A 24,009-nucleotide genomic window follows, 5' to 3' on the forward strand; every position below is an offset into this window, starting at 1 on the left:
CACTGCTGCCCTGTAGCACTGTTAACATGTAGCAGTTTGGAAAACTTTCCTCTGAAGGCAGAAAAAGATTTTGCACAGCTAAAAATAAACATCTGTCACCATGAATATGCAATAAGGTACCTGTGGCTGCAGCACTGGTGCAGAGAGAGCACAGTGCAAGCTGGATCTCCTTGGAAAGGCTTCTGATCCACTTGGCCCTCCAAAGAGCAGAACAACTGCCAGGGAAGGTAACTACACAACTTGAGCAGTTTATACCATATTTGTATAAATGAGCAAAATGCTCATGTAATACCACCTGTGAAATAAAAGGATTTTTCAAATAAAATGGCAGCATTTCAAAAATTCTGGCATCCCCTGCCCCTTGTTTTTTTTAAACAATTAAAATGCAAAATAAAAGTTCATTAAGTTATTAAGGAGGTTATCATCTGTCCTATCTAGAACTAAGCCCAAATAAACAGTCTGTAGAATTACAGCCATTATCCTGAAATTTAGGGTATAGATAACAATGCAATTACTAACCAATAGCCCAGAAATTGCCTGCTATTACAATTCCAGGAAAATATCTGCAAACAAACCAACAATAGTGTGTCATTTGCAAAAGAGCTCATGAAACCAGGACTTTCCGGCAATTGTTTCAAGTGGAAAAGTGCAAAGATAAAATATGAGCTCTATGAGTCACTCAGATTTGCAGGACTCACTGGACCCCAGTTCAGCCTGGAGTAATAACAGAAAATGCACTGTCTGCACTTCTCCCTCATCTGAACAGCAGCAATAGATCTTTTGCTGAGGGCTTTCAGCTAACAAGGGGAAAACAAAGGGACTGAAGAATGAAGGCTTTTTCTGTAGGACGTTTAAAGGAGTGACTGCAACCCAAATAAGCTTTGAGGATACCTAGGTAATCTACTGTGTAAAAAGAGAGGCCAGAAAAAGAGTTTGTATAACAGAACTGCCAACAGCAGAGCAACAGGGAGACCCAGCCATGGTGTCACAAGCTAATGGAAGAGTAAAAGAGGGTCTCTATTACTTCATCTACCTTAATATTAACATCTATTAAGTACTTAGGGTAATAAATTATCATATCCTGTCCTACAAAACCTCGGCAGAATAAGTGAACTATAAAACAGGATGTTCTCTTCACTTGTTGAAACACAAATGGAATCTGTCCCAGTCACAGAGAAAACATGAAAAGGGCATCGTGTGCATCATCCCACTTGTGCTGGGTTCTGTGCAAGAATCAGGAACAGGGAGTGAGAGAGGAACATTTCCCCAGCACAGCTGCGAGGAGGGCCAGGGAGATTTGCACCACACAACACTCACAGCACATGCCTGAGTAGCTACAACTTCCCAGTGAACCCCGAGACTCTGCCTGGACACACACTGTGCTGTGCTTCAAGGCTGAGGAGGAAGATGACAAAATATTTTATTCCAATGCAACAGCAGTGAAGATGGGCAGGGAGAATAAATTCACTGAAATGCAGAACTGGAATTAGCAGATGAAGGAGGAAAACAATCCATAACCAGGAACCACTGCTTCCCTCTCTTTCTTGCTGCTCCTTGGGTTTCACTTTTAATGCAAGATGAAACCAAGAAGTTTTCACAACTGAGATCTCACACAGCAGAAAGCTTCCTTTGCCAATAAGTTTTTGAATTTGAAAGATACCTTTGCTTTACAGTAATCTTGCAGAAAGGAGCTGTTTGCTGCAGATGTTTAAGATTCCATTTAAAACCAGTTTTTCAAAAAAGTTTTTGTTATTTTCTTTCTCTTTCAGTTGAGTTCTTAGAATGTTATTGCACTATAAAATTGTTTGCAAACTTTAATTTCCTCTTACTGTCTTTCTCTAATATTGACTATTAGGGAATAATGAGACATTTTACATCAAAGTATTGCCTTTAAGGGCAAACACTATGGAACCAGTGAAAACCCAAATTTTATGGGTTAGGCTCTCCTGCGGCAAAACCATCAGAAGGACATGGACAATTTACGGAGCTCTAAGACATTCCATATGACTTTTGTTGGGGTTTTTTACTGATGCTTATGTCCTGGGGTTCAAGGATGAGTTACTAGGATGAAGTTTTGTGTCTAGATTATGTTTTTCCTAAGAAATGCATTTTTACTTTATGCTGGAACTCTTCGGCACCAAAGCAGGTAAATTATTGTTCTGCCCCAAAAGCTTTACAGTATAAAAAATTATATTATACTGGAACTTAGCATTTCCACTTCTTGTCAGAAAGACTTTTTGTGGAACCACACAACTGCTGGATCCTTGTTCATAGTTTGTGCATTAAATGTCAGCTGTTGTGGGAGAGGACTATACTGTGAAGCTGTATTAAAACCAAGAGTTTGTCCACCTGCAACAGAGAACAACATGACCTGTGGTAATACAGAGCATAGCAGACATGCTTTAAATTCTCAGGAGGGTCAGGAACTTGCTACAAACATGGTTTTGTTTAGAAATTTACAAGCCTGTTTTTTTCCTGTCAGATTGTGCAAAATGCTACAAAGATACTTGAACCTGACTGATCTTATCTTGGAGGTAATTTATGCCTTGATCCTGATGAATATTCTATACTTTCCCGTTCCTAAAATCACCAAAAATTGAAAAAAACTGCAGGAAAAAGCTCAGTGCACTGCATGTTACTTTGCTCTTCTTTCAGCAAACATAGATAATGTACTACACAGCACTCTACTTTACATATGACAGTTTACTGTCCTATGCACCTTTACTTTACCTGAGAAATGTACCTGAGTGTGTTTACTATACCTGAGAGAAATATTTAATCCCCAAATTCTTCTAAAATATTGAAAATTCCATATCCCACTGCAGACCGTGAAGTACTGATACACCAGAAAATGACAGACATGGGAGCAAACAGCATCACCCGTAAAGTGCTGGAAGATCATTCCTGAGCCTGGGACCCAGCTCACCGCACTTCACAAGCCAGCCTGCAGTGCACTCCGAAGCCTTTGTGTTACTAATGGTGGAAATAAATAATAACAAGATGCGAAGGCCAGTCCTCAGCCCTGCCCACGCGTGTCGGCGGGGGCGCGGCCCCTGCCCAAAGCCCACGGCCCCGCGAAGGACCCACGGCCCTGCAAGCCCTCGGCTACCGGAGCTGCGAGGGGGGAGCGGGGCCCCTGGAAGGGGCTGCGGGCCCCGGGCTGACAAAAGGGACCCGGGAAGGGCCCGCGGGGCGGGGCGGGGGCCCTGAGCGGCGGGCGGAACGGCAGGCGCGGGCTGGGCGTTTCGGTCGGCGGCGGGGCCGGTGCACCAGCGCGGCTGTCGCCGTTCCGCGGGCGGGGCTGCCCGGATCCAAGATGGAGGCAGCGGGCAGAGCGGAGCAGGAGATGAGCCTGGCGGCCCTGCGGCGGCACGACCCCTTCATCACCGGCATCGCCGACGTGACCGGTCAGGTCGCGCTCTACAGCTTCAGCCCCAAGGACAACGAGTGGGTGAGTCCGGCGGAGCGGGCCCGGCCGTGCCCGCGCCCCGGCAGCTGCCTGGCCCGGAGCGTCCGCACGGGGCCCGCGCGGGGCTGCGCTCGCCCAGGGGGAAGTTTGGGGTTTGGGCGCGTTCCCCCCGCTTGTGTTGGGGGAGAGAAGGAGACGAAGAGAGGAGGCGATAGGGAGAGGAGAGGAAGAGGAGGAGGTGGAGGAGAAGGGGGAGGGAGAGGAGAGGAGGAGGAAGAGAGAGGAGAGGTGGAGGAAGAGGGAGAGGCGAGGCCGTGTGTGCGCTCTAGGAGGCGGCGCCGTCTCCCCTCTGACCGGGGCAGCGCTGGGGCTGGAGGGCGCTTTGGCTCCTGGTGGCCATTGACTTTTTCTCTTTTTTAATCGTACTTCGTTGTTGTTGCTCGTGCCTGTTGCACAGAGCCCTTGTTCAGGAAGAGGGAGATTTAAGAGATGTTAGTGTTCGTCATAGCATTAAAACACGATATTGGCTTGACCACCGGGTTCATCACAGAGCTGTAAAAATGGGAGTACGGGGAAGTTCACGTTGTCACGTGCAGCCCTGGAGCTGCACGAACTTTCTGCGTTCGTGGGCCACCAGCCCGTGGTGAGGGTCGCTCTGGAAGCTGGAGTGTGAAACAGAACCATGGTCCATATCTTGCTGTGCTGCTGTTGCTGTCCTTGGAGTAAAACTGAGGAACAGAACATGTCCGATATTTAGAGATTGCCCCGTGAGGCTCAGCATGGGAAGGTTGTGGAAAACTGTGTATCACATCGGAAGATTGAGAGCATGAGCAAAATCTTTTGGAAGGGGTTTAACTTCCTAAACTTTCTAATAAAAAAATTAGGTAGTTTCTGAAAATAGGAGATTATATTTTTTAGACTTGTGATGTCAAACCTTATGGAAAGATAAGGCTATTGTAAGTCTCTGTAATTAAAACACTATACAAAACCTACATAACTGTGTGAACAAGCAGATCCCTGAAGTGCATTTGTTGTCTTTTGTAGGAGAAAACCGACATAGAAGGGACCTTATTTGTGTATAAAAGGTAAGGGTTGGTTTGTTGTTTTGGGTTGTTTTTTTGGGAGAGGGGGGGATATAGTGGTGGTGATGTTTATTTTGCTTCCTTAAGAAGACAAACTCCAGATGGCTTCCTGCAGAGCTTTCATACTCGGCATTACTTACTTGTCCAGCTGTTAACTGCTGCATACTCATTCAAAAAGAATAAACTCTGCACATGGGTGAATAACTCTGTCAAAAGTCCCTAAAAGTACTGCTGAGAAAGCATAAAATTTGAATGCTACATATGTACCCACATCAAAAACTAGTTTATTGGGCTTATTTTACTAATCCAAGAACATTTGTTAGTGTTTTGAGTTTGTTAAATGTCAAGTCTCCCTTTGTCTCCTAAAATCCGTGAAGTTGATTATGAAAACAATAGAGATGAGAAATTAAATAATCTGTTTTAATTTACTCCTGGAAAATGGCATAAATTTTTGTAAGTGGATGAAGTTGCCCAAAAGCTGGAGATCTCATAGTGTCTGGTTTTGGGGGCTATTTGATTTCCTCATCAAAGCTGTGAAAGAAATTTCCAGTTCTCCAGGATGGGTAAAAGGAGTGAGGAGGAAAACCAGCACATAAAATCAGTCATGAGTTCAAGTTTTAAATTACAGGCAAATAAAAAAAGTGAAATAACACTTTGTTGAAGGTAAGAAATAGAAATAATGCGGACTTAAGCCATCCTGAAGCAGACTGTCATAGTTTGGGTGTTACAACATTTTATCCTGGCACTATGTAGGGATTTGAGTAACCAGTTCCTGGTACTTTAGTTCCCAGCTTGGAAATACTTAGTGTAAGAAAGTGAACCAAACTTAAAAAAAACTGAACCAAAACAAACACCAAAGCAAAAGCTTTCAGTGTCACTAGCTGATGATTTCAAACAAGTTCTGTGAGGTGCATTAAGAGACTAATTTGTGATGGTAAGAGTTGTTTACCGTGTGCTTGGAAGCTCTTGATAGATTTTTGTTGATGGTCATTAGGTAAAGGTGGCCATATTGTTACAGAAATCTTCATATTTACCAGCTAATTGTGTCTGATTTTAGCCTGCCTTCATTGTGCTGCTTTTGTTGATTATACACCAGCTTACAGGCACAGTTGAGTGCTGACAGGACATTCATGGAGCAAGAGAAAACAGATCTAAAGCTATCTTGAACATTCAGTGCTTGTTCAGTGTTTTCTTTTTCCACCTGGTGTCCAGCAAAAATCTAGATAATAAAAATTGCTTCACTAAGCAGTACAATTCTGAATAATTTAATACGTACTTTCAGGACACTGAGTTAAGTCCTTGTTTCCAGAGTCTCCCTTTAGGAAGAAATTACTGTTTATGCTTCCCCCTGTAAATGTATTTCATGCTATTTAAGAGAGCAGCTCTTTTTTATTGTCATGTCTATTTACAGTAACGTAGTGATGCTGTGTAAGTGGTTTGATTTTTCTCCTCTAATCAAAAAATTCTAAATTGCCTCAAAACTATCTTATGTCAAGTATTGAATACATTTGCATTTTAATGGTGGGCCTGCCCTAGTTTTTTTGAATAGATTTTTCAGAGGCGTATCTTTGATTCAGCAGTTTAGCAGTGTAGAACTGTAATGTTAATCCTAATCCTGCTTTGAGGTAAGTGTAATTTGAAATTGAAATTAGGTGGCATGCCAAGAAATGGCATAGAAAAACAACTGTGAGAGCTTCAGGACTGCTAAAGCTTCACATAACAAAGCAGCAGAAATTTGAAGATGAATTCATAACTTGGTTTCAGAAAATTACTTACGTTGATGCAGGTATTCATCCTTGGTTTTGTTTTAATTGAAACAACAGGTCAGCTTCTCCTTATCATGGTTTTACGATAGTGAATCGACTGAATATGCACAACCTGGTTGAACCAGTAAATAAAGACTTGGAGTTTCAGCTCCACGAACCTTTTCTTCTCTACAGAAATGCTAGCTGTGAGTATAACTTTCTCTAATCCAAATAAACTTCAGGTTCAGTTTTATAGTCTAGATCACTTCTGATTGATGTGATGTCTGTTTCAAATGTAATGGGGCAGGTTCCAGTGAAATATCTGATGATGTTTTCTGTCTACAATGCTAAATTTACTTCAGATAGCTGTGCTATTATATTATGATTACTGCCTGCTTTCAATAAAAAGAGAATATACTACCAAATTCAGAGCAATATTGCTCTGATCCTTTTAATTATTGATCTGATGGGTTTAATCTAAACATGTCTCCCTCCTGTCAGAATGTCCCCTTGAGTTAAGAGATGGGAACACTGCTTTGGCTATGCTTTGGTGTACCTAATAGACCAGCCAAATGTTAGTCCCTTCCTCTTTTCCCCTTGGAAGGCCTCTGGGATCTGTAAGAAGTAGGATAGATCCATCATGGTGACAAAGAACCGACTAAGGCAGATGGTCTCCTCTGTTTCATAATCTTAGCAATCTTCTTTCCATAAGTGTCATGAAGAGGAAAAAGTCAAAACTGGTCAGTAAACTGAAAAGTCTAGGAGATTAGGGAAGTGACTGGCAAGAAATTGGGAAAAGTACTGTATTGAGTTGGGTGTTTAAGCAGATTGCTTGGTTTGGAAGGAAGAGGAGCTGTAGATGGAGGTGGTAGGGATAGGATGGACCTTAAGGTGGGAGGAAGGAATTGCAGCTGTGAGATTGGTGACATAAGTGAAGTAAGAAGTTGATTCATTTGTTGGAACTTCTGATGGTATAAGGAAGCAGGAGCTGCTGTGGAATTACCATGGTGTATGCCAGTGATTAGAGGATCACTTCAAGGAGGAATCATAGAATCATTTAGGTTTGAAAATACCTTTAAGATCATCACACCCAACTGTTAACCCAGCACTGTGCAATCCCCCACTAACCCATGTCCCTCAGTGCCACATCTACACAGCTTTTAAATACCTCCAGGGATGGTGGCTCCACCAGTGCCCTGGGCAGTCTGTTCCAGGGCTTGACAGCCCTTTGCATTGGGAAATTTTTCCTAATACCCAATCTAAACCTCCCACAGCACAGCTTGAGGCCATTTACTCATCCTATTACTTGTTACTTGGAGGAAGAGACCAAGCACCACCTTGCTACAACCTCCTTTCAGGTAGTTGTAATCAGAGAAGGTACAGGCTGTGTGTGAGTTCATTAGAAACCCCTAAAGCCAATTGTTTTCCTCTCATTGATGAAAGCTCTCCTTTTCCTGTGGGACACTAGTGTATAAGATCTGTGGGAGGCTCATGGGATTTAGGATAGAGATGACATAGAATAGTACAAGGAAGGGAGGAATTCATACAAAGGTGAGCAAGGGAAAAATTACAGACTGGATGTGGGAATTGCCTTCTGAAGTAATCAAGAGTATTATTTTTTTTTCCTCTCATTTTTTTCCCATTGTCATTTTAAAAGACTTGGGTCAGAAACTATCCTTTCTTTCATTCCCCCATCCTGTCTCCAGTGATTGCAGATGGAAAATGTCCAGTTAGTTAGTATGTCATTAGTTATTTTCTCAGGTGCCACAAATAAACTGCAAATGAGTTTTTGTGCCCTCTGATAGTGCTCAGTTTGTTCAAATACAAGTTTAAAAGCATTGAAAATGGCATCTAAGCTTTTTATTCCTTATAATTTCCACACCACTAAGTCCCATACATTTTGCATTAAGTTGTTTTGTTTTGGATTATTTTCCTTACACGAGGTTTTCCAAATTTTATGTCCTCTGAAAGAGTTAGAAAACAAATTATATGGTTGAATTGTGCAAAAGCTGTTTGCCTCTATTTGCATAGTATTTGTGAATTTGCAGGCAAATTTGGATTTGCGGACAAATTTCAACATGTGTATGTTTTATTTGTATGGGCAGATCAGGGGATTCTCGTCCAAGTTCTCTTCATGTGGAAGGATCTCCACTTCCGCTCAGTTGCCTGCTGGCATGAAAAACCTTTGCATTTTTGGAACTAATTCAAGTCAGAGCTTTAAGACAGTGGTTAATATAATGTGTATCTCCAAGGGCTTAATGTCATGTGTCTCTAATGACTTAAGGTGAAGTTCTTCTGAGATCCCTTAATGACTGAAAGAGGATGGACTGCTAGTTTGTGTAAGGGAAAGCTGCCTCTTACACAACTCTGTGTCTTGTAGAGTGGCTTTTATTGTGTCCTTGAAGAAACCTACTGCCATCATTAGAAACCCTTTATGAGTAAGTTGCCCTGTTAAGGTTGCTGAGTGATTGAACTGCTGATTCTGTTTCTTTAGCTTACAGATGGGCAATGGCTCGGACTATCCAGTAGAAGCCTAAAATCATGTTAATAATGCTGTTTGGCAGAGACAAAAATACCTTGTGCCTCTTTAGTCGTGTTGTAACAGGATCAGTAACAAACAGAGATTGGTGCTTCACCGGGCCATGCTAGAAACAGTAGAAGATAATCAAAGTAAAATTATGTCACCACATATTTGGGGAAGGTTCCATGTCAACGTTATTTATAACTGAGTGTGATACTACTGTTTTACAAACTTCATGTTTTCACTTTGTTGTGGAATTCTGTCTTGACTTAAGTAGATAATAAGGCCAAATCTGTTCCACGCAGCAGATCAGACCTCTGGCATTTCTGTCTTCAGCAGCACAAGAGCTGTTCTGAGGACAGCGAGTAACCTACTCCAGTCTATGCAGAGCTGCTAACGACTTACGTGAGGAACTTTACAAGCAGTCTACAAACATTATTTTTGCTTGGCTGGAGGCTGTAAGAATGATTTGCCTGTCATACTAAATCATAATATTTTGGTGGAGTTTTACTGTTCTTTTGTAGTTTGATTTCTTCAAATACTCTTCCTATACAATGGAATTGTTGGTTTGCTGCATATCAGCACTTACTTTGTTAAGCTGTGGGCATGAGATACTTTATCCATTTGCACAGAGGCACTTCCATACTCTTAGACCAAGCCTAGGTAACTGCTGTTTTATTCTTACGGGAAATTACTGATTTTCACAGCTCTTGGAGGGAGTCTTCCCCTTTTTGCAGGGTGGGGCATGAAGGAAACTTCCATGGGCATTCTGGAAGGAGAACAGACCAAGTGATACAGTACCTTTCTTATATCTACATTTTGCTGTTCTCTGAGTGAAATGGAAGACACTTAGGTCAATTTGTTATTCATTATTCTGTGAGGTTCCCCTCCACCCCCCAATCCCAATCCTGTCTTTTCATATTTCAGCTTTTAATGGGCAATCTTTCCTCACTCCAGAATTTTTGTTCTCAAAATTATTCTGGCTGCTTATGGTTCCAGCCCCAAAAGAATATCAAACCTGAAAAGTTGGATATAATGCTGCCCGAAAACTTACAGCATTTATTTGTGGGAATAAGATGCTAAAGGAAAGATGATAAAGAGGGTGTGACTAAGAAGCTGTGAGAAATTATACTACTTGCAGTGGTAAATAGAAAAAAATGTATTCTTGTTTTTATTGTTATAAAGAATTAAAGAAAGCAAGTATCTCCAAACGTGAACAGATTAAAAAAAGTGCCAAATTGAAAAGAGATTGTTTGACTTACGGTAACATTTTAAATTTAGAATTACTCTCAAAAGGTAAAATTTTTGAGATTATATGTCATACTTAATGTGCCATTTATTATATCTTAGTCTGGAATAGGTATTGCCAGGTATATTTGATCCTTGTTGAACTTCCCCTCTGGACACATGCACATTCTTTAGAGTATTCAGAGTATTTGTTCATGAAACACTGAATCCTGTTGACCTATTTTTTTTTAAATGAACCTAAGCTTGTTTTCTCTTGTCTGTGTTTTGTGGAAAGCATGTTAAACTCTGTTTTAAAAAATGCATACAATTCACCCAGTAACAGTAAAAATAGTCCAGTCTGAAGTTCAGTACTTCCCTTCAATCTGTAATATGAGAAACTGGAGCTGTTAGTTAATAGTTTGCTTAATAATTGAGGAAAATCTGTTGAAGTTTTAAGCAATGGTCAACTTACCTCTTAAAGTCTGCAGGAAAGATTCTCCTGAGCCTTTCTCATTTACAACTTTTCCTTTGTATCGGTTGTGTTGGTCTTGATTAAAAGGGTTTTTAATCCAAGCCAGTTCACTTGGGAGGTCAGGCAGGCTGATTTCCATGGTGCTGAAAAGACAGATGTTTAGCATAAAAGTTGGGTATTAAAATAAATGGTCCTTGTTCAGTGTGGGGTTTGTGTTTGTGGTGGTGTGGTTTTCTCCTTGCTTCTTATTCCTGTCCAAGGTAAGAGTTAGTAATACAAAAATAATTTACATTTAAGTGGAAAACTCAGTTACAAAGTGCTGTCTTCTGGGCTTGTTGTATTATTGATAAAAACAACTTGTATCCGGAACAGCGAAAATGAAATGAGTTGCATTAGAAGTGTTTCAAAGAGCTCTTGCCTGGTTTCAAAACTGGTAAGGAAAGTCTCTTGTTATCACACATGTTCCATTAAGTGTAACATATCTCTGTGATTGCTGAGGCTGCCTGGCTCTCCAGCAAGCACATTAACCCGGTGCTTTAGTCTGAGATAAGAAAGGAGCCTGTTCTTCATATCTTCATAGCAGAAGAAGCAATGCAAGCTGGAGGAAGGGAAGAACGACTGAAAACTGTAAAGAAGTTCTAAAAATATGTTGTTTGACCTGTAGGATTGCACTCTAACTGCAAGAGGTTTTCTTCTATGGTTTGGGTTGCAAAGCAGCAATCCCTCTCCTTCCATATAATGCTGTCAGATGGCAGTTTGTTAAAGTGTTCCTGAGCTTGGATACTATTTGGCACCTGCTGAATTACTCCATGCTCCTGCTTTGGGATTGTGCTGTGAGCTATATTTGTGAAATGGCCTTGGGTATTTAAAACAATGGGAAAGGAGGAACTTTTTCCATTCATTCTAATGGTTTATAAATCTATGTGGCAGGCTAATACCTACATTGAGGAAATAAATATGAGGAGTGTCAGTGAAGATGATACTAGAGCTGACTGACTGAGGAGAGGTGGCATTTCAGCTGACATTGCTACTAGAAAAAATACAAGCTTTAAGAGAGAGCTTTATGTCATTTTGCCTTAAACTCTATTTGAAGTGTAAAATGATGCATACATGTGCTTTTCTTTATGGGAGTGAGATCGGGTTGTTTTCCATGGTTACATTTTAGGAGGTTTTTCAAAACACAAGTCCTTTTCTTTCGAGAGTTTGAAAGACTCCACTTCCAGTTGTTCTGCTTCATTGTATGGCAACATCTAAATTGGACCTGTAAAATAAAAATTTCTTCTCCCTTCTACCAGCTCTTCCAGATAGTTGAGGGAAGTTTTAAACAAATCATCTCTTTGAATGAGTTAAAGATGCATTTGCACAAATGGCTAAACTGCTTTAGGGAAGGGAGTGACAGTGCCTGGAATCTCCAAAACTGGCAGTGCTGATGAGTCCATGTGCACTTCCTCTGGCACACAGTTCCACTTTAACAGTTTTACCTTCCTGTGTGTCCTGAGCTTCTTGTTTGTGCTCTCTCTTATGCTCAGGTGGCTTTTGTGAAGCTGATGCAGAAACAGGATCAAAGAGCTGGTGTGGACTAAAATGTACCCAGTTGACATAAGGGAGAGGAGCCACTTGGGGTACAATGGGTTAACGAAGTTATGGGAATGTGAGGGTGGGGATGCTGCCTCTTGCTACTACAATTTGAGTGTGCAGCTTCGTTTTATGTTGCCAAAGATGAGGCTTCTGTCTCACAGTGGCTATTCCCACTCTTAATCCAGATTATAGAAGAGTCCAAGACCTTCCTTTTGGTATTATTCAGCTGTTAGGCTTGAGCAGGAAGTCTTCCATAATCCTTCTGTTCTCTCAAAAGCTCTTTGGTTTTCCATTTCAATTTTAATCGGGTTTTAAGGATTGATCCAGACAAGTTTGGAGAGAAGTTGAGTGTTAGGTGTTTAGATAAATATTTATGGGTCAGTGTTTCTAGCAAAAATTACATATGTCAGAGAAGAACAGAGATAAAGATAATGGATGACTTCTTTTAGTTTTATGAAACCTGATTTGTCTGTGGTATGGGTTACTCATAACTTCAGGGGTGTCAAAATGTAGTGTGAATCCTACTGAAAGATTTGCTGCTGCTGATTACAAACTGCTGTTACTTGATTGCTAAAGATGCTGCCCAGCATTCAGTGTACAAAAGCTGGATGCAAAAATGAGTCACTTAATTCAGTGGCTTCTGTTGGATGAAACTCTTGCATGAACTACAGTAGAAAGATGCCATCAGACATAGGAATGTTCAGCTAATGTTTAGGCTGGGTGTAGGAAAAAAAAAATCACATATTTAAAAAGAGTTGGTAAGAACCAACTCTGTGCTATAAGGATGTTCACAATTGAAGCTGCACACATGTAACAAAGTGCAGTGTATATATAAGGAAATACATATCAAATATTAGTAGTAATGGTGTTGGGGGATACACACATCTGGGGAAGGGAGCTGAACTGGCAGTACATGAAGCCTCTTGGAAAGAGGAAGGTAAACATTCCAGCCTTTTGGACTGTACCTGCATTAATGCCCGAGTTAGTTTGTAATCTGCTTTGCATCTTTATAATATTGTTAATGTTTTGTAGGGACTCCCTGTGATTGCTTGCCAGTAGTACAAAGTGGAAAAAAGCCTGATACTCTACACCAAACTGAAATTTGGATCTACTTGTGGTCTTGTCTAGGCCTGTTTCTGGCAGAATTGAGTGTCACTTTTATCATTTGTCCCATTATTATAAGTTCCCTATCTTCATTTCTTCAGCAAGTATACTTTTGAAGCAACTTTCTCCTCTTGGCAGTTTGTCTGATAATGAAGTCAGGGAAGGGAAACAGCTTTTCTTCAGTGCTAAAACATGAGCTACTTCTTTAGTCATGTAGCAGACTGGAAACTTTGTAGGCTTCTATGCAGCAAAAAAATCCAGTTGTATTAAATTGCAAAGTTTGATAAAAGCATTTCATAAGCATTGGCTACATGTATGAAATGCTTTTTTATTGGCTTATATCTTTTGTGCATTCGTTTCTTTGTTTACGGCTTGGAAAGCTTTGTTATCTATCACTTAAGCTGGAATCTCTAAAGAAACAAACACCAAAACTAATACAGCTGTTATTTAATAAAAGAAAGATAAGCCAAGAACTTCAGTTTGTTGTAGGATATTGTTCTAGAAATGAGTGACTTGTTGAGGATTTTGGCCCAACAAAGTACACCTGGGGTAATTCGAAGGGCCAGAGAAAGTTTGGTAAATAATTGCCCTCTGTGTCATGGTTTGACATCATTTTGACTGGGTTCTGATTGAGGTTTTTGATTATTTTGAGAAGGAAAAAAGTGAGTAAAGAAAAAAAAAGGATTTCCCTGTGAAATAAAAATTACCTCTATCTGGAAATGGCTGAGTAATTTTTTTTAACGTTCCTTTCCTTCACTTTAAGTGTATTTAGAATCAGTTATTTCAGCTACATAAAATCATTGACATGAACTGCAGTATAAAGATGAGTTTTAAAAGGCTGAAAGTGTCTTTTTCAGAAATTAAAATACTTTAATGGTAACATATGTAAAGTATCCAATTGCCTTTGACATTCTTGCACTTTATGCCTTGACAAACTTCATAGGTGAACTAAGATTTAAAATAATCTGCTTTGTGGGCTGGATTCAATACAATTCTGAAAAAAGTTGTGGAGCTTTGTGGTGTTGGTCCAGCTGTGGGGGCAGTGAGGAGATGAGCTGGTGTGTGGGTAAAGGCCCCTTGGAAGGATTGCTGGGGAAGGAGCAGCTCATGGCACTACTGATGAAGTTTCTCCCTCTGATGAGAGCTCAGTGGTTGAGCTCCAACTCTGCAAACTTTCAATGGAATTTTACTTATTCTAAAAGCTAGAATGAGGCTGAGTGTCTTGCTGAGCTGGAACCCTTTTGTTCTCGTGGCTTTGTCCTTGATACCTTCAAAGAGCAGGGGTCACTATGAATTTAGTTTTAAGCTGTTCCATGAATGTGACAGTGTGGTGGGAGCTTTGGTACTGCCTTCTTCTGGAGAGGGACCTTCCAGAGAGACTCTGACTGAACTGTTGTACTGTAATTCAAATGTTAATGTTAGTCTTCGAATTTGACAAATTTAAAAATCAGTGGGTTTTTTTAAATGGATATTCCTTGGCCTAGTTTAAATTATAAAGTCAGTAATTCAAAAAAGGAGGTTGCAACTGTAGTGAGAAGGCACCTGCTGGTTAAAACTTCATTTTCCTTCCACTCATATTTACAAACAGTATCAAGATTCTGTAGTTCTTCCATTTAACCTGCCTGAAGTTGTATTTATGTTTGTAGATGTGCTATTTCTGATTACTTTATAAATAGTAGGTGGTGACACATAATATTTCAGTGGAAATTGGTGGAAATATATTGCAGATCTAATGGACTACTGGGTTTTTTTGCTATTGATTTAATTACTTTTTTCTTTTTTGTGTGTGTTACACTTGCTTTTTTTCCTTGTTTTCTAGTGTCAATTTACAGTATTTGGTTTTATGACAAGAACGACTGTCATCGAATAGCAAAACTCATGGCTAAGTAAGTACTGGGGCCTTATTATTCTGTAAGTCTTTTAGAACTTACTAAATGTGTCTGATTCTTTCCTCACTCTCCTGAAATGGAGGAATACAGCATTCTTGCTCATACAAGTTTTTTTACTAGTGAAAATTATAGTTTTGCTTTTAAAAAAACTGCAGCATTATATTTTCAGTTAAGTGGTAAAAAAAGGAGTTGAAGTATTAGTTGGCATTCTTCAAATAAAGGAAGTATGAGCACTGTTTATTATTTTACATTCTATTTTGTGTGGGGATGCTGGCAAAAGATTTTCTAATGCAGAAAGTGTAATGAAATAAATAATGGTTGGGTTTTTTTGGTTGGTTTTGTGGTGAGCTATTTTTTTGTTTGGGTTTTTTAAGACTTAGTTGTTATTCCTGACTAAAGTGAAGAGGTTGGAGAATAGTAGGAAAACTAGGTAGAATCTTCTAGAATTATAGTGGGTTTAGGAGAATAAACAAAACTGTGAAATAATAAGAGCTTGGTGGTGCTAATTTCTGGATTTTTTGGTAGTTACTCTTGCTAAAATGCAAAATGTAGATGTACTGCCCAGGGTATCTTCTCATCCCTTATGCTCAGTTTTGCTCCTCTTCACTATCACATTGCTTTCCTGAACCCTCTTATCTCTTGCATGCCTTCAGCAGCATGTCATGGCTTGCCAATCAGGCCATCTTGAAGACTTGCACAATTTAAATACATGGAAATATATAATATTATATGAAAACTAGTCACAACATAGACATTTTAAGCTGAATTCTAATTTCTTAGTGTAGGGGGTTTGGTGTGGGTTATTTTTGCTTTTTATTATTATTTTCTCACAGAAGGAGTGAGAGAGAACACAAATGGCAGATATTGATATCAAGATCTTTCTAAATTCTTTTTCTTTTTTCTCATCCTGATCACCCCATTTCCCACTTCTATTTTTTTCTTCCCAGTTATGTTGGACTTCTTACTGTTATTTGGTTTGTCCATATCTAAGGATTAACTATAAGGAATAATGGAAAACAATTGTGTGAAACTGACACTTGGATATTGTTACCAAAACAAATAACAAAACATCTATTGCCTCTCCTCTGTATAAACGAAGCATGAGAAGGACATGGCTTCCTCTTTTTAATGCACCTTTTGATCTAACACCATTAGATAAGTGTTTGAAGTGTGAGGGAGAGCTGAACCCTTCAAACTCTACCATATTCTTATTCTACAGTGCAGATCTAAGTTTCAGACAGCAAACTTTCAGACACCTTGTGTCCATTTGGTGTTAAACTGGTCTGGTCATTGTAGCACAAGTGATGGGCTACAGATACTTCAGGAATCTTAAAAAGTGCCCTCAGGTCACTCATCAGTCTAGCCATGGCACAGCAGTCCCTAAAGCACGTTTGCCCTTTTTGCTGGATTGCAATATTTACATTTTCTTCCAAGAGTATTAATTTTGTTCCTTAATTTTTTGTCTTTGGGGTGGAAATTTGGATTTGCACCCTTAATCACTGATAGGAAAGAGTGTTGCCTTTATAGTACCTCAGCACTTTAAAAACATAACCATAAAAGGTTTCAAGGAGATTTGCATTCTCTTCCCTGCATTTGACTTGACCTTATTGTGCCAGACTGAGTTAAGATTGCAGGCCATCCATTTATATTTTGGTAGCTTATCATTGAAAAGAAAAGTAAATTAGGTTTTGTAATCACAGATTTCACTTCTTACGTTCTCTCCCTCCCCCTGCCCTTCTGTGAGGTTGTGCCAGGTATATTTTCAATGCTATAACTGCAGATATTCTTAAACAAACCATCACAGCAGCTACTGCATCCCTGAAGGAATGTGTGCCTCTTCCACTATCTGATACAATGGAAAGAAACAGCAGGCCTTGCTTAAAAAAGATTTAATCCTGGATTGCACACAGAGCATGCTCAGTGTACAGATTTGCATTAGTTGACTTTTTTCCCCCAGGAAAGGTATTTAGGTATTTGATTTACAGAAATCTTTTTTTCTCTTTTCTTTAAGAATCCTAGAATTTTCTGAAATAAAAACATTTCATGGGAGTCATCAAACTCCTGATTTCAGGAACAATTAATTTGTGTCAAGTTGATTGATTGATTGATTGATTGAATGTTGACCTTTCTAGAAGAAGTAGGACAGAAATTGGAGGGCTTCAAATATTTCAGAAAACTATTGCATTCTGACCTATGAGTTTGTAGGGAGGGTTATTTTAAGCTTAGTTTATAAGCTTGTTTTATCCTGTTTCAACAGTCAGACCCAAAGTGTCTTCTGAGATACAGGCAGCAGACTAGGATTGGGACAGTATCTCAGAATTCTGGGGATAAAGTTTCAAATTTTATTTCATCACCACCATTGAAATGTAACCTGCACAAGACAGAATATGGAGTTTGAGCTATTAGACAATTACCTAGATGAGAAGAGAATTTGTTATTCTTCAAAAAGAAAGTAAACTTTAAAAAGGTAACAAACACTTCATCATGAACAAGAGAAAAATATTATGAACTGTTTTTCAGAAATTTTTGTGAAACATTTTTGTGAAACATTTCTGTGAAATGGATGCACTCCTTGAAGATGTTTTGCTGTGGGATCAATGAGTACTGTTTTCATGGGAGGATGTTTTATTGAAACCTTCTGGGCCAACTAATTAAGGCAGAAGGAGGGTCTCAAGAGTGAAGCCTTTGCTTTGCCTGCCAGGCAGCACATGTGTGACTTCAGTTGCCCAGAATCTTCCCTTTAACTGAAGTGTTTCTTTTTTATTATACAATTATGCTGGCACTTAAAATCTCAGCAAAGCATTTGGATTCTCTTGCCTTGCTCTTTCTCATCCTTAGTTTTGGAGCTGAGTTTAGAGAGGTCCTAAGCCAGGACTGGGTGACTGCGTGAGGTGGTGGAACAAAATGTTCTCTCGGGGTGTCACCATAGAAACACTTGTGGAGTATTGAGCTGCTTCATCCAAACAAGCACATGCTGCAGTTCTTGAAAATTGTCAGGGTTACCTTTGCCTCCCTATTGTGAGTTACCTTTGCAGGTGACTGCTGCTTACAGAGATGGCTGGAAATAATCAGAAGCTGGTAAATAATCAGCTTGTATGATTACAAATTCTGAAAGCCACATCAAATTGTTAAAAGCCAAATCTAACCCTTTTTCAACTAAACACACCTAAACCCTAGTGAAGTAAAGAAGCTTGGTTGCTAGGACACTGGGAAGAAAGTTCCAAAACTTGAACTATTTTTTTTTTTCCTCAGAAATGTAAACATAGAGGTGCATATAAATAATTACAGTCTATAAAATCTAGCGTTTGTCCTGAATCCTAACTGACCCAAAGAAACTGGAGGCTGGAATGATTGACACTTTCTGTGATTGTTGTGATGGCACCTCTTGGCTCCCCCCTCAGCCATCAGTTCCACAGCATGAGAGTTCTCAAGTGGCATGCCAGCTCCAGAGCTCTGCCCTGTTTACAGTGCTTGTTTTTTCTTAACACATTTGATTAATGCAAGAAGGGATTACAGGCTGGTGTGTGTTTATTTCAAGAGGATAAGCTTTAGCGCATTGCACAGCCATGTATATCTTGTGAACTGCATATGGATTAGGAGTATATGCTGCTTTTATTTTATTACTGAAATGACCAGGTACACATAATCTTCTTGCATCTCCTACCTGTCCTTCAAATTGAAGGTTTTGGATACTTGAGGCAGACAGGGGTGGAGTAGAAGTGGTAAATAAACCATAGACACCAGAGGCCAGAGGAAATGCAGGTAATTGGAATGACTGCAGGGCAGCTTGAGAAGGAAATGGTTTAATGTTTTTTTCCAGAGCTGTAGGTGGGGGTGTGAGGGTAACTTGCTCTAAGTCCTCTTGCAGACTGATTCCAGAGATATCTGGTATGAGCCAGCTCTCTTCTTTCCCACTGTCTCTGTTTGTTACATAATGGTAGGCCTCATCCTAAACTAGAACTGTTTGGTAATAGATTTTGTTGAATGACATGGCTTGACTTGGCTAAATCTGGAAAAATGTATGTTAGGAAGTAAAGAGAAAAAATTGTGTCTTAGTCTATGGTATAATACATGTGCTTTTTGTGTATCACATGCTTGGATGTCCACATATTTCACTGTAAAAATGTCTAAACATGAGAGTTTTATAGAAGTAGTGTTTACTGTAGGCAAACTCTGTGAGAGACAGACCAGTGCTCTGTGAATGGGAGATAAATCGTCCAGACCATTTGACAGTTTGACTTGCATAAACCTTGTAGCAGATGAAAACGTGTGTAACTTTGGTCAAATGTGTGTTAGGCTCTTATTCAGGCAGAAAAAATGGGTTAATGTGCTGGGAGTACATTTTTCTTCACTGCTTTTTGCAAGATGTTAACTCTAGTTAAATTTTTAAATCCTGTTTCTGCTTTCCACTCCTACAGAGTGGTTGAACAAGAAGCTCAGAGGTCGCAGCAAGTTTCCCAGGACAGAAAAAGTCCCAGCAGGACCAATGGCTGCAGTGAAAACAGGCCCATTGACATCCTGGAAATGCTTAGTAAAGCCAAGGATGAATATGAACGAGTAAGTAAATGTCTCTTTTCTGGAAATGAGTTTTTAGCACATCAGCTGTGCTTTGTTTAAAGAGTGGGCAGTCTCTGCAATAGTTTCAGCAGCCTTGTTTTCAGACTGATGTGTTGTTCCCTCCCTCAGGAACACTGTACTAGGAAACATTCTCTGATTTCAGGCAAGATGGATTGAATCCTGATCATGTGGTCCAACTTGAAGTGTAGCAGGGTAGACCCATTTTACAATGATTTCTCCTGCTGTGAGAAAATTTTGTCTCTGGGAATAGCAAATAAAAATTATGCCCCACAGCATCTGTTTCTTCTTAGTCTCAAAAGATGTCTTGTGGTATTAGAGACTGAGTCATTCAGTACATTTGTAGACTCTATGAAGCATATTTCTTATTAGCTGTAGACTAAATGTAACAATACTGTTCCTTGTCTTTCTGTTCCCCAGTTTATTTCTTCTGTCCTGTCTACTGTTTGTCTTTTTAATAAATTAATTCATCTCAGAAGAAAAAGTCTGTTATCCTTTGCCAGTGCTAAATTCACAAGGTTACATAATGAGGAATGGTAGTTCTCTTAGGAAAGAATTACTTTATATAGTCGTGAGGACCAAATTCATACGTGCAGGATGAATATAAAGGTAATGTGTGGGAGATCCAAACATGGAAACAGAGATTCTGAACACGCCTCTTCCCCAGTATAATAATACAGGAATGTGCCATAGTAAAGCAATGTGTGAGTATTGCATTGCAGAACCATGGTGTGGCTTCTGTGGCTGTGCTGGTGGGAGAAGAGTGAGCACATTGTACAGTGCTTGATTCCTTCCAGGAGTTGCTTGTTGTGCAGCAGAGTTCCTTTGAGTACTTGGGATCTGAGTCTTTGTGGGATTCTAGATGGTTACAGTACAATGTGGGATGATGAGAAAAGAGTAAGCATGTGGATTAAACCTTGTCACTGTCTGAAGTACATTGAGGTCAGCTCAATCTGACAAACAATACAGTATCTTTGACCCAGGCTAGATACTAATTTCTGGAAATCACTGTCATGTTTTTTCAGTGCTTTAAAATACAGATGATTAAAAAAAGTTACTTCTGAATGTGTGTGTATCAGTGCTGTTTGGGGAGAGGTGTCTCTATATGAAGGCCAGCATTGTGCAAGTAGCAGCTTTTGTAAGATTACAGAAGGAAACATCACAACTTGCATGATTCATCTTTCAGTGGTGCATCAATTTAGACAGATTTGAAAAAACTGAAGTCTTTTTGCAAAGAAGGGAAAAAACCCATCCCACAAGAATCCACTGCTTTGGTAGTGCCCTCCTGGGTGTGATGAAGCCTTTTTCCCTCTTTGTCCTTGCAGTACTGGATAATACACATTTCCAACAGATGGCTGTTGGATGGCTTGGGATATTCCAGCTTCTCTTCTAATTTTCAGATCTTTTTCATGTGAGAGTACTGAAAAGCTTTTGCTAGAAACAGTGCTCCTAAACATCATAGCTGAAGCTCTGTAGACAAGTAAAATTCTGATGAACAGGAACTGGTATGCAGATATTTTAGTGGACAGTCAACATCTGTGCTGCCAATAATACAACAGTGAAATAGGCAGGCATGGGATACAGCAAAGCTACTTAAAAACTGGGGGGAGTTGTATCTTCATTTCTTGTTGTTGTTTGTGTGTGTGTTTGTTTCTTGATATTTTTACAACACATGAACCATAAATGAACCTGTTCATGGTGATCCCATCAGAGCCAGCTGTGATTGTAGTTGTGTACAGTTGTCAGAAAAGCAGAAATGAACAATGTTGGTCACGTTTCAAGCAAACTTCTTTGGAGAAGGTTCTGTTGACCACCTCAGCTTTAACAACAAAACCCTGGCACATTAATTTTGGAACTCCTTGTAGCCAATGTGTGCCAATGTTAACTTGATGAAGTAACCAACTTGTTTGGAAGATGGCTTCTTGAGAGACCTTTCCTGTCTTAATTCTTTTTGAATAATTTTATGGTACTTGGTAATTATGCCTGAATTTGTATTTAGGAGCAGAAAGTACTTATCTGCCTGGTACATTCCAGATGGATCATACAGTAATCCTTGTGTGCAGCCCACATGAGATTGGCAGAGTGTCAGCATGAGAAGGGGGCAGAGGGAGTGAAAAAGAGATTTATGAAGGTCTGAGTGATTTAATCTAGGATTCCAAATCAGCTTAATCCTTCAAGTACACACTACATCAAGCCCATATGTGAAAATGAATGAACTCTGAGGTTTTTTTTTTAATGAAGTGAATGGATGCTTTTTATAGTGTGGTTTTGTGTGTGTATTTCAGTATGAGCAGGGAAACATACTGCAGCTTATCCTCTAGTGAAAAGAAAACTCTGCCTTTCCTGATTTTATAACTAAAAGGCCTCCAGCATTTCAGGCACAAAGAGTTTTGACCTTCAAGTTAGTGGCTAAAAGTCAGAAAGATAGGAGAGTCTGCTTCTCTCCTCTGTCCTTAAATCACAATGTAAAGGCTTGATTTTGTATTTATTGCTTTCAATTAGAAATTGAAAACAAAAGAATAAAGCTCAGATTGCTTTTTAATCTGCTGCTAGAAAGTTTAACCCATATTTTACTGCTTTGGGTAAGATACCAGAGCAATCATCATGTGTTGTGTCAATGGTTGAGCTCTATCATATGCATAACATGTAGTTTATGCATTGAAAGCTGGGTTATTCTACAGTCTGGGTTTTTTCACTGGTGATTTTAATGGTAATATAATATCTATATTTGCTTATTTTTATGTTTATTAAAGATGAAAGTCAACACCATCTGTGAATATACTGTATTATAATGCAACTCTCTTGCCTGGTTTTGTCTTGTTCATAGTAAACCAAATTAACACCTGAAAATAGATGTAGATGGTTGGTTAAATCTGGTGGAAATAAGTCGGTGACAAGCTCTCTTTCCAACCACTTAGAGTCACTTCTGTCTGGATTTCTTTTTCCTAAGCAGTTCTCGTTTGGGTTCCTGATTTAATGAAGTGTAGCAAATTTCTCTGTTAGTGGCCAGTGCAGATATAGGATGTGAAAAGCCCACCTTTTCTTTCATTTCTTCATTTCATTTTTTGTCAACATTATAATTTTCTTTCTTGGTGAAAAAGTATAAAGCTAGTTGTATTTTCTTTTTGTTTTTCATGTAACAATAAAGAGTAAAAGCTTTATGAGCGCATACCAGATTCTGGATGTCTTGGTATGATTTTTAATTCCTAAGATTTCTGAATTCCAGAGTGTCTTACAAAAATCAGTGCTTTGTACATCATCTGTATTTCAGTCCAAGTGCCATGTAAACAGGACTGTATAGTGGGTAAATGTGGACTAAAACCCATATATTTATATTATTTTTTTTTTCTTTTTTTCCCCCCTCAGAATCAGATTAGTGACCTAAGTATTATATCGAGTTCTGGAATGCAACAAAATTCAAATCCTCCAAAGCCAGAAAGCACAGAGCCTTCAGAACAGAAGCCTTCATTACAAGTGCAAGAGCAGGTATGTTTCATCCAATCCTAAATAAAGGAGTTTTTTCATTTAGTACTTTGTTTTGGTATCAAAATAGATTTTTTTTCTTGAGATGCCTTCAGTGTTTGCTCCATCTATTATCACTTTAAACAAACTAATGAGTGGGAAGACTTCTAGTATCCTAAATTCTGTCTTTTGACTTAGCATTTTGAAAATAAGAGGCTATGTCCACACTACTGTGAATGTCCATGCTTAAATGGGCCAGCTTGGCTTCTGGAAGAAGTCAGTCCGTGGTAATGTGTGGGATGACTTGGAGAGATAGGAAGCAAGAAAAGATGACCATGCCCCTGTGATCACTCAGGAACGCAAGCCCTGGTCTTGTGCCTCAGACATTTACTGAAGGTTGGTCTGTGCTGCCTTCAAAGCCACAGCCATGGTCCTGCACGAGGGAGCTGTGCCTTCATACAAGACTTTCTAGAGATAGATTTAGAAAAAAAAGTAAGTAAATTGTGCAGTAACTGAATTCCCTGTAACTCGGAAGTGCAGTGGGCCTGCTTGCAGTGCCACCCAGTGGGCACAGGATGGGCAGTGCTGGTGCTCCTCCGAAATGCCCCATGGAAAACTCTCCCTGCCATGGTCCACTGATGCAATAAACCACTGTGCCTGAGAAATGAAATCCCCTAGGAAAATGTGGGCGACCTTGCACTTAGGACTTGCAAACAAAATAGGTAGTTTGGAGGAGTAGTAGGAGTTTCTCGTTTGGGTTAGGGCTGGGTCTGGGCAGCAGGAATCTGGTTTAGGGGTGGGGTAGTAACAATTAATGAATTAAAATGAGGAGTGGGGAGTTGCTGGGATTATTTTCTGTCACAGCCCTTCCAGCACCTCTGGTTTTGGGTCAGTGGTGGACTGACCCCTGGCAGCCAGCTGTGCTTGCTGCATGCCACATCTGGA

At 39.7% G+C, this 24,009-nt stretch overlaps 1 protein-coding gene and 1 long non-coding RNA gene across 4 annotated transcripts in view; one reads left to right on the top strand and one right to left on the bottom strand.

Annotated features, from left to right (window-relative positions):
- LOC116449486 overlaps positions 1-24,009 on the bottom strand; it is a 58,324-nt gene that overhangs the window by 24,667 nt on the left and 9,648 nt on the right. The window contains exons 3-4 of one of the 2 annotated variants that reach the window (XR_004242399.1): positions 10,457-10,599; positions 9,417-9,526 (exon numbers count right to left, since the gene is read on the bottom strand). This is a non-coding gene — a long non-coding RNA (uncharacterized LOC116449486). Of the gene's footprint in view, positions 1-9,416; positions 9,527-10,456; positions 10,600-24,009 lie in introns of those variants that run through there. The other variant, XR_004242400.1, reaches the window with a different exon arrangement.
- Positions 3,269-24,009, top strand: part of DCP1A (decapping mRNA 1A) — a 32,237-nt gene continuing 11,496 nt past the window's right edge. Inside the window, exons 1-6 of one of the 2 annotated variants that reach the window (XM_032121084.1) lie at positions 3,269-3,451; positions 4,454-4,494; positions 6,315-6,442; positions 14,958-15,024; positions 19,446-19,584; positions 22,969-23,088. In XM_032121084.1, coding sequence (XP_031976975.1) covers positions 3,317-3,451; positions 4,454-4,494; positions 6,315-6,442; positions 14,958-15,024; positions 19,446-19,584; positions 22,969-23,088 — 630 coding nt within the window. In that variant the 5' untranslated portion in view covers positions 3,269-3,316. The remainder of the gene's footprint in view (positions 3,452-4,453; positions 4,495-6,314; positions 6,443-14,957; positions 15,025-19,445; positions 19,585-22,968; positions 23,089-24,009) is intronic. The other variant, XM_032121083.1, reaches the window with a different exon arrangement.

This window comes from Corvus moneduloides, chromosome 11, assembly GCF_009650955.1.
Source record: "Corvus moneduloides isolate bCorMon1 chromosome 11, bCorMon1.pri, whole genome shotgun sequence".
NCBI lineage: Eukaryota > Metazoa > Chordata > Aves > Passeriformes > Corvidae > Corvus > Corvus moneduloides.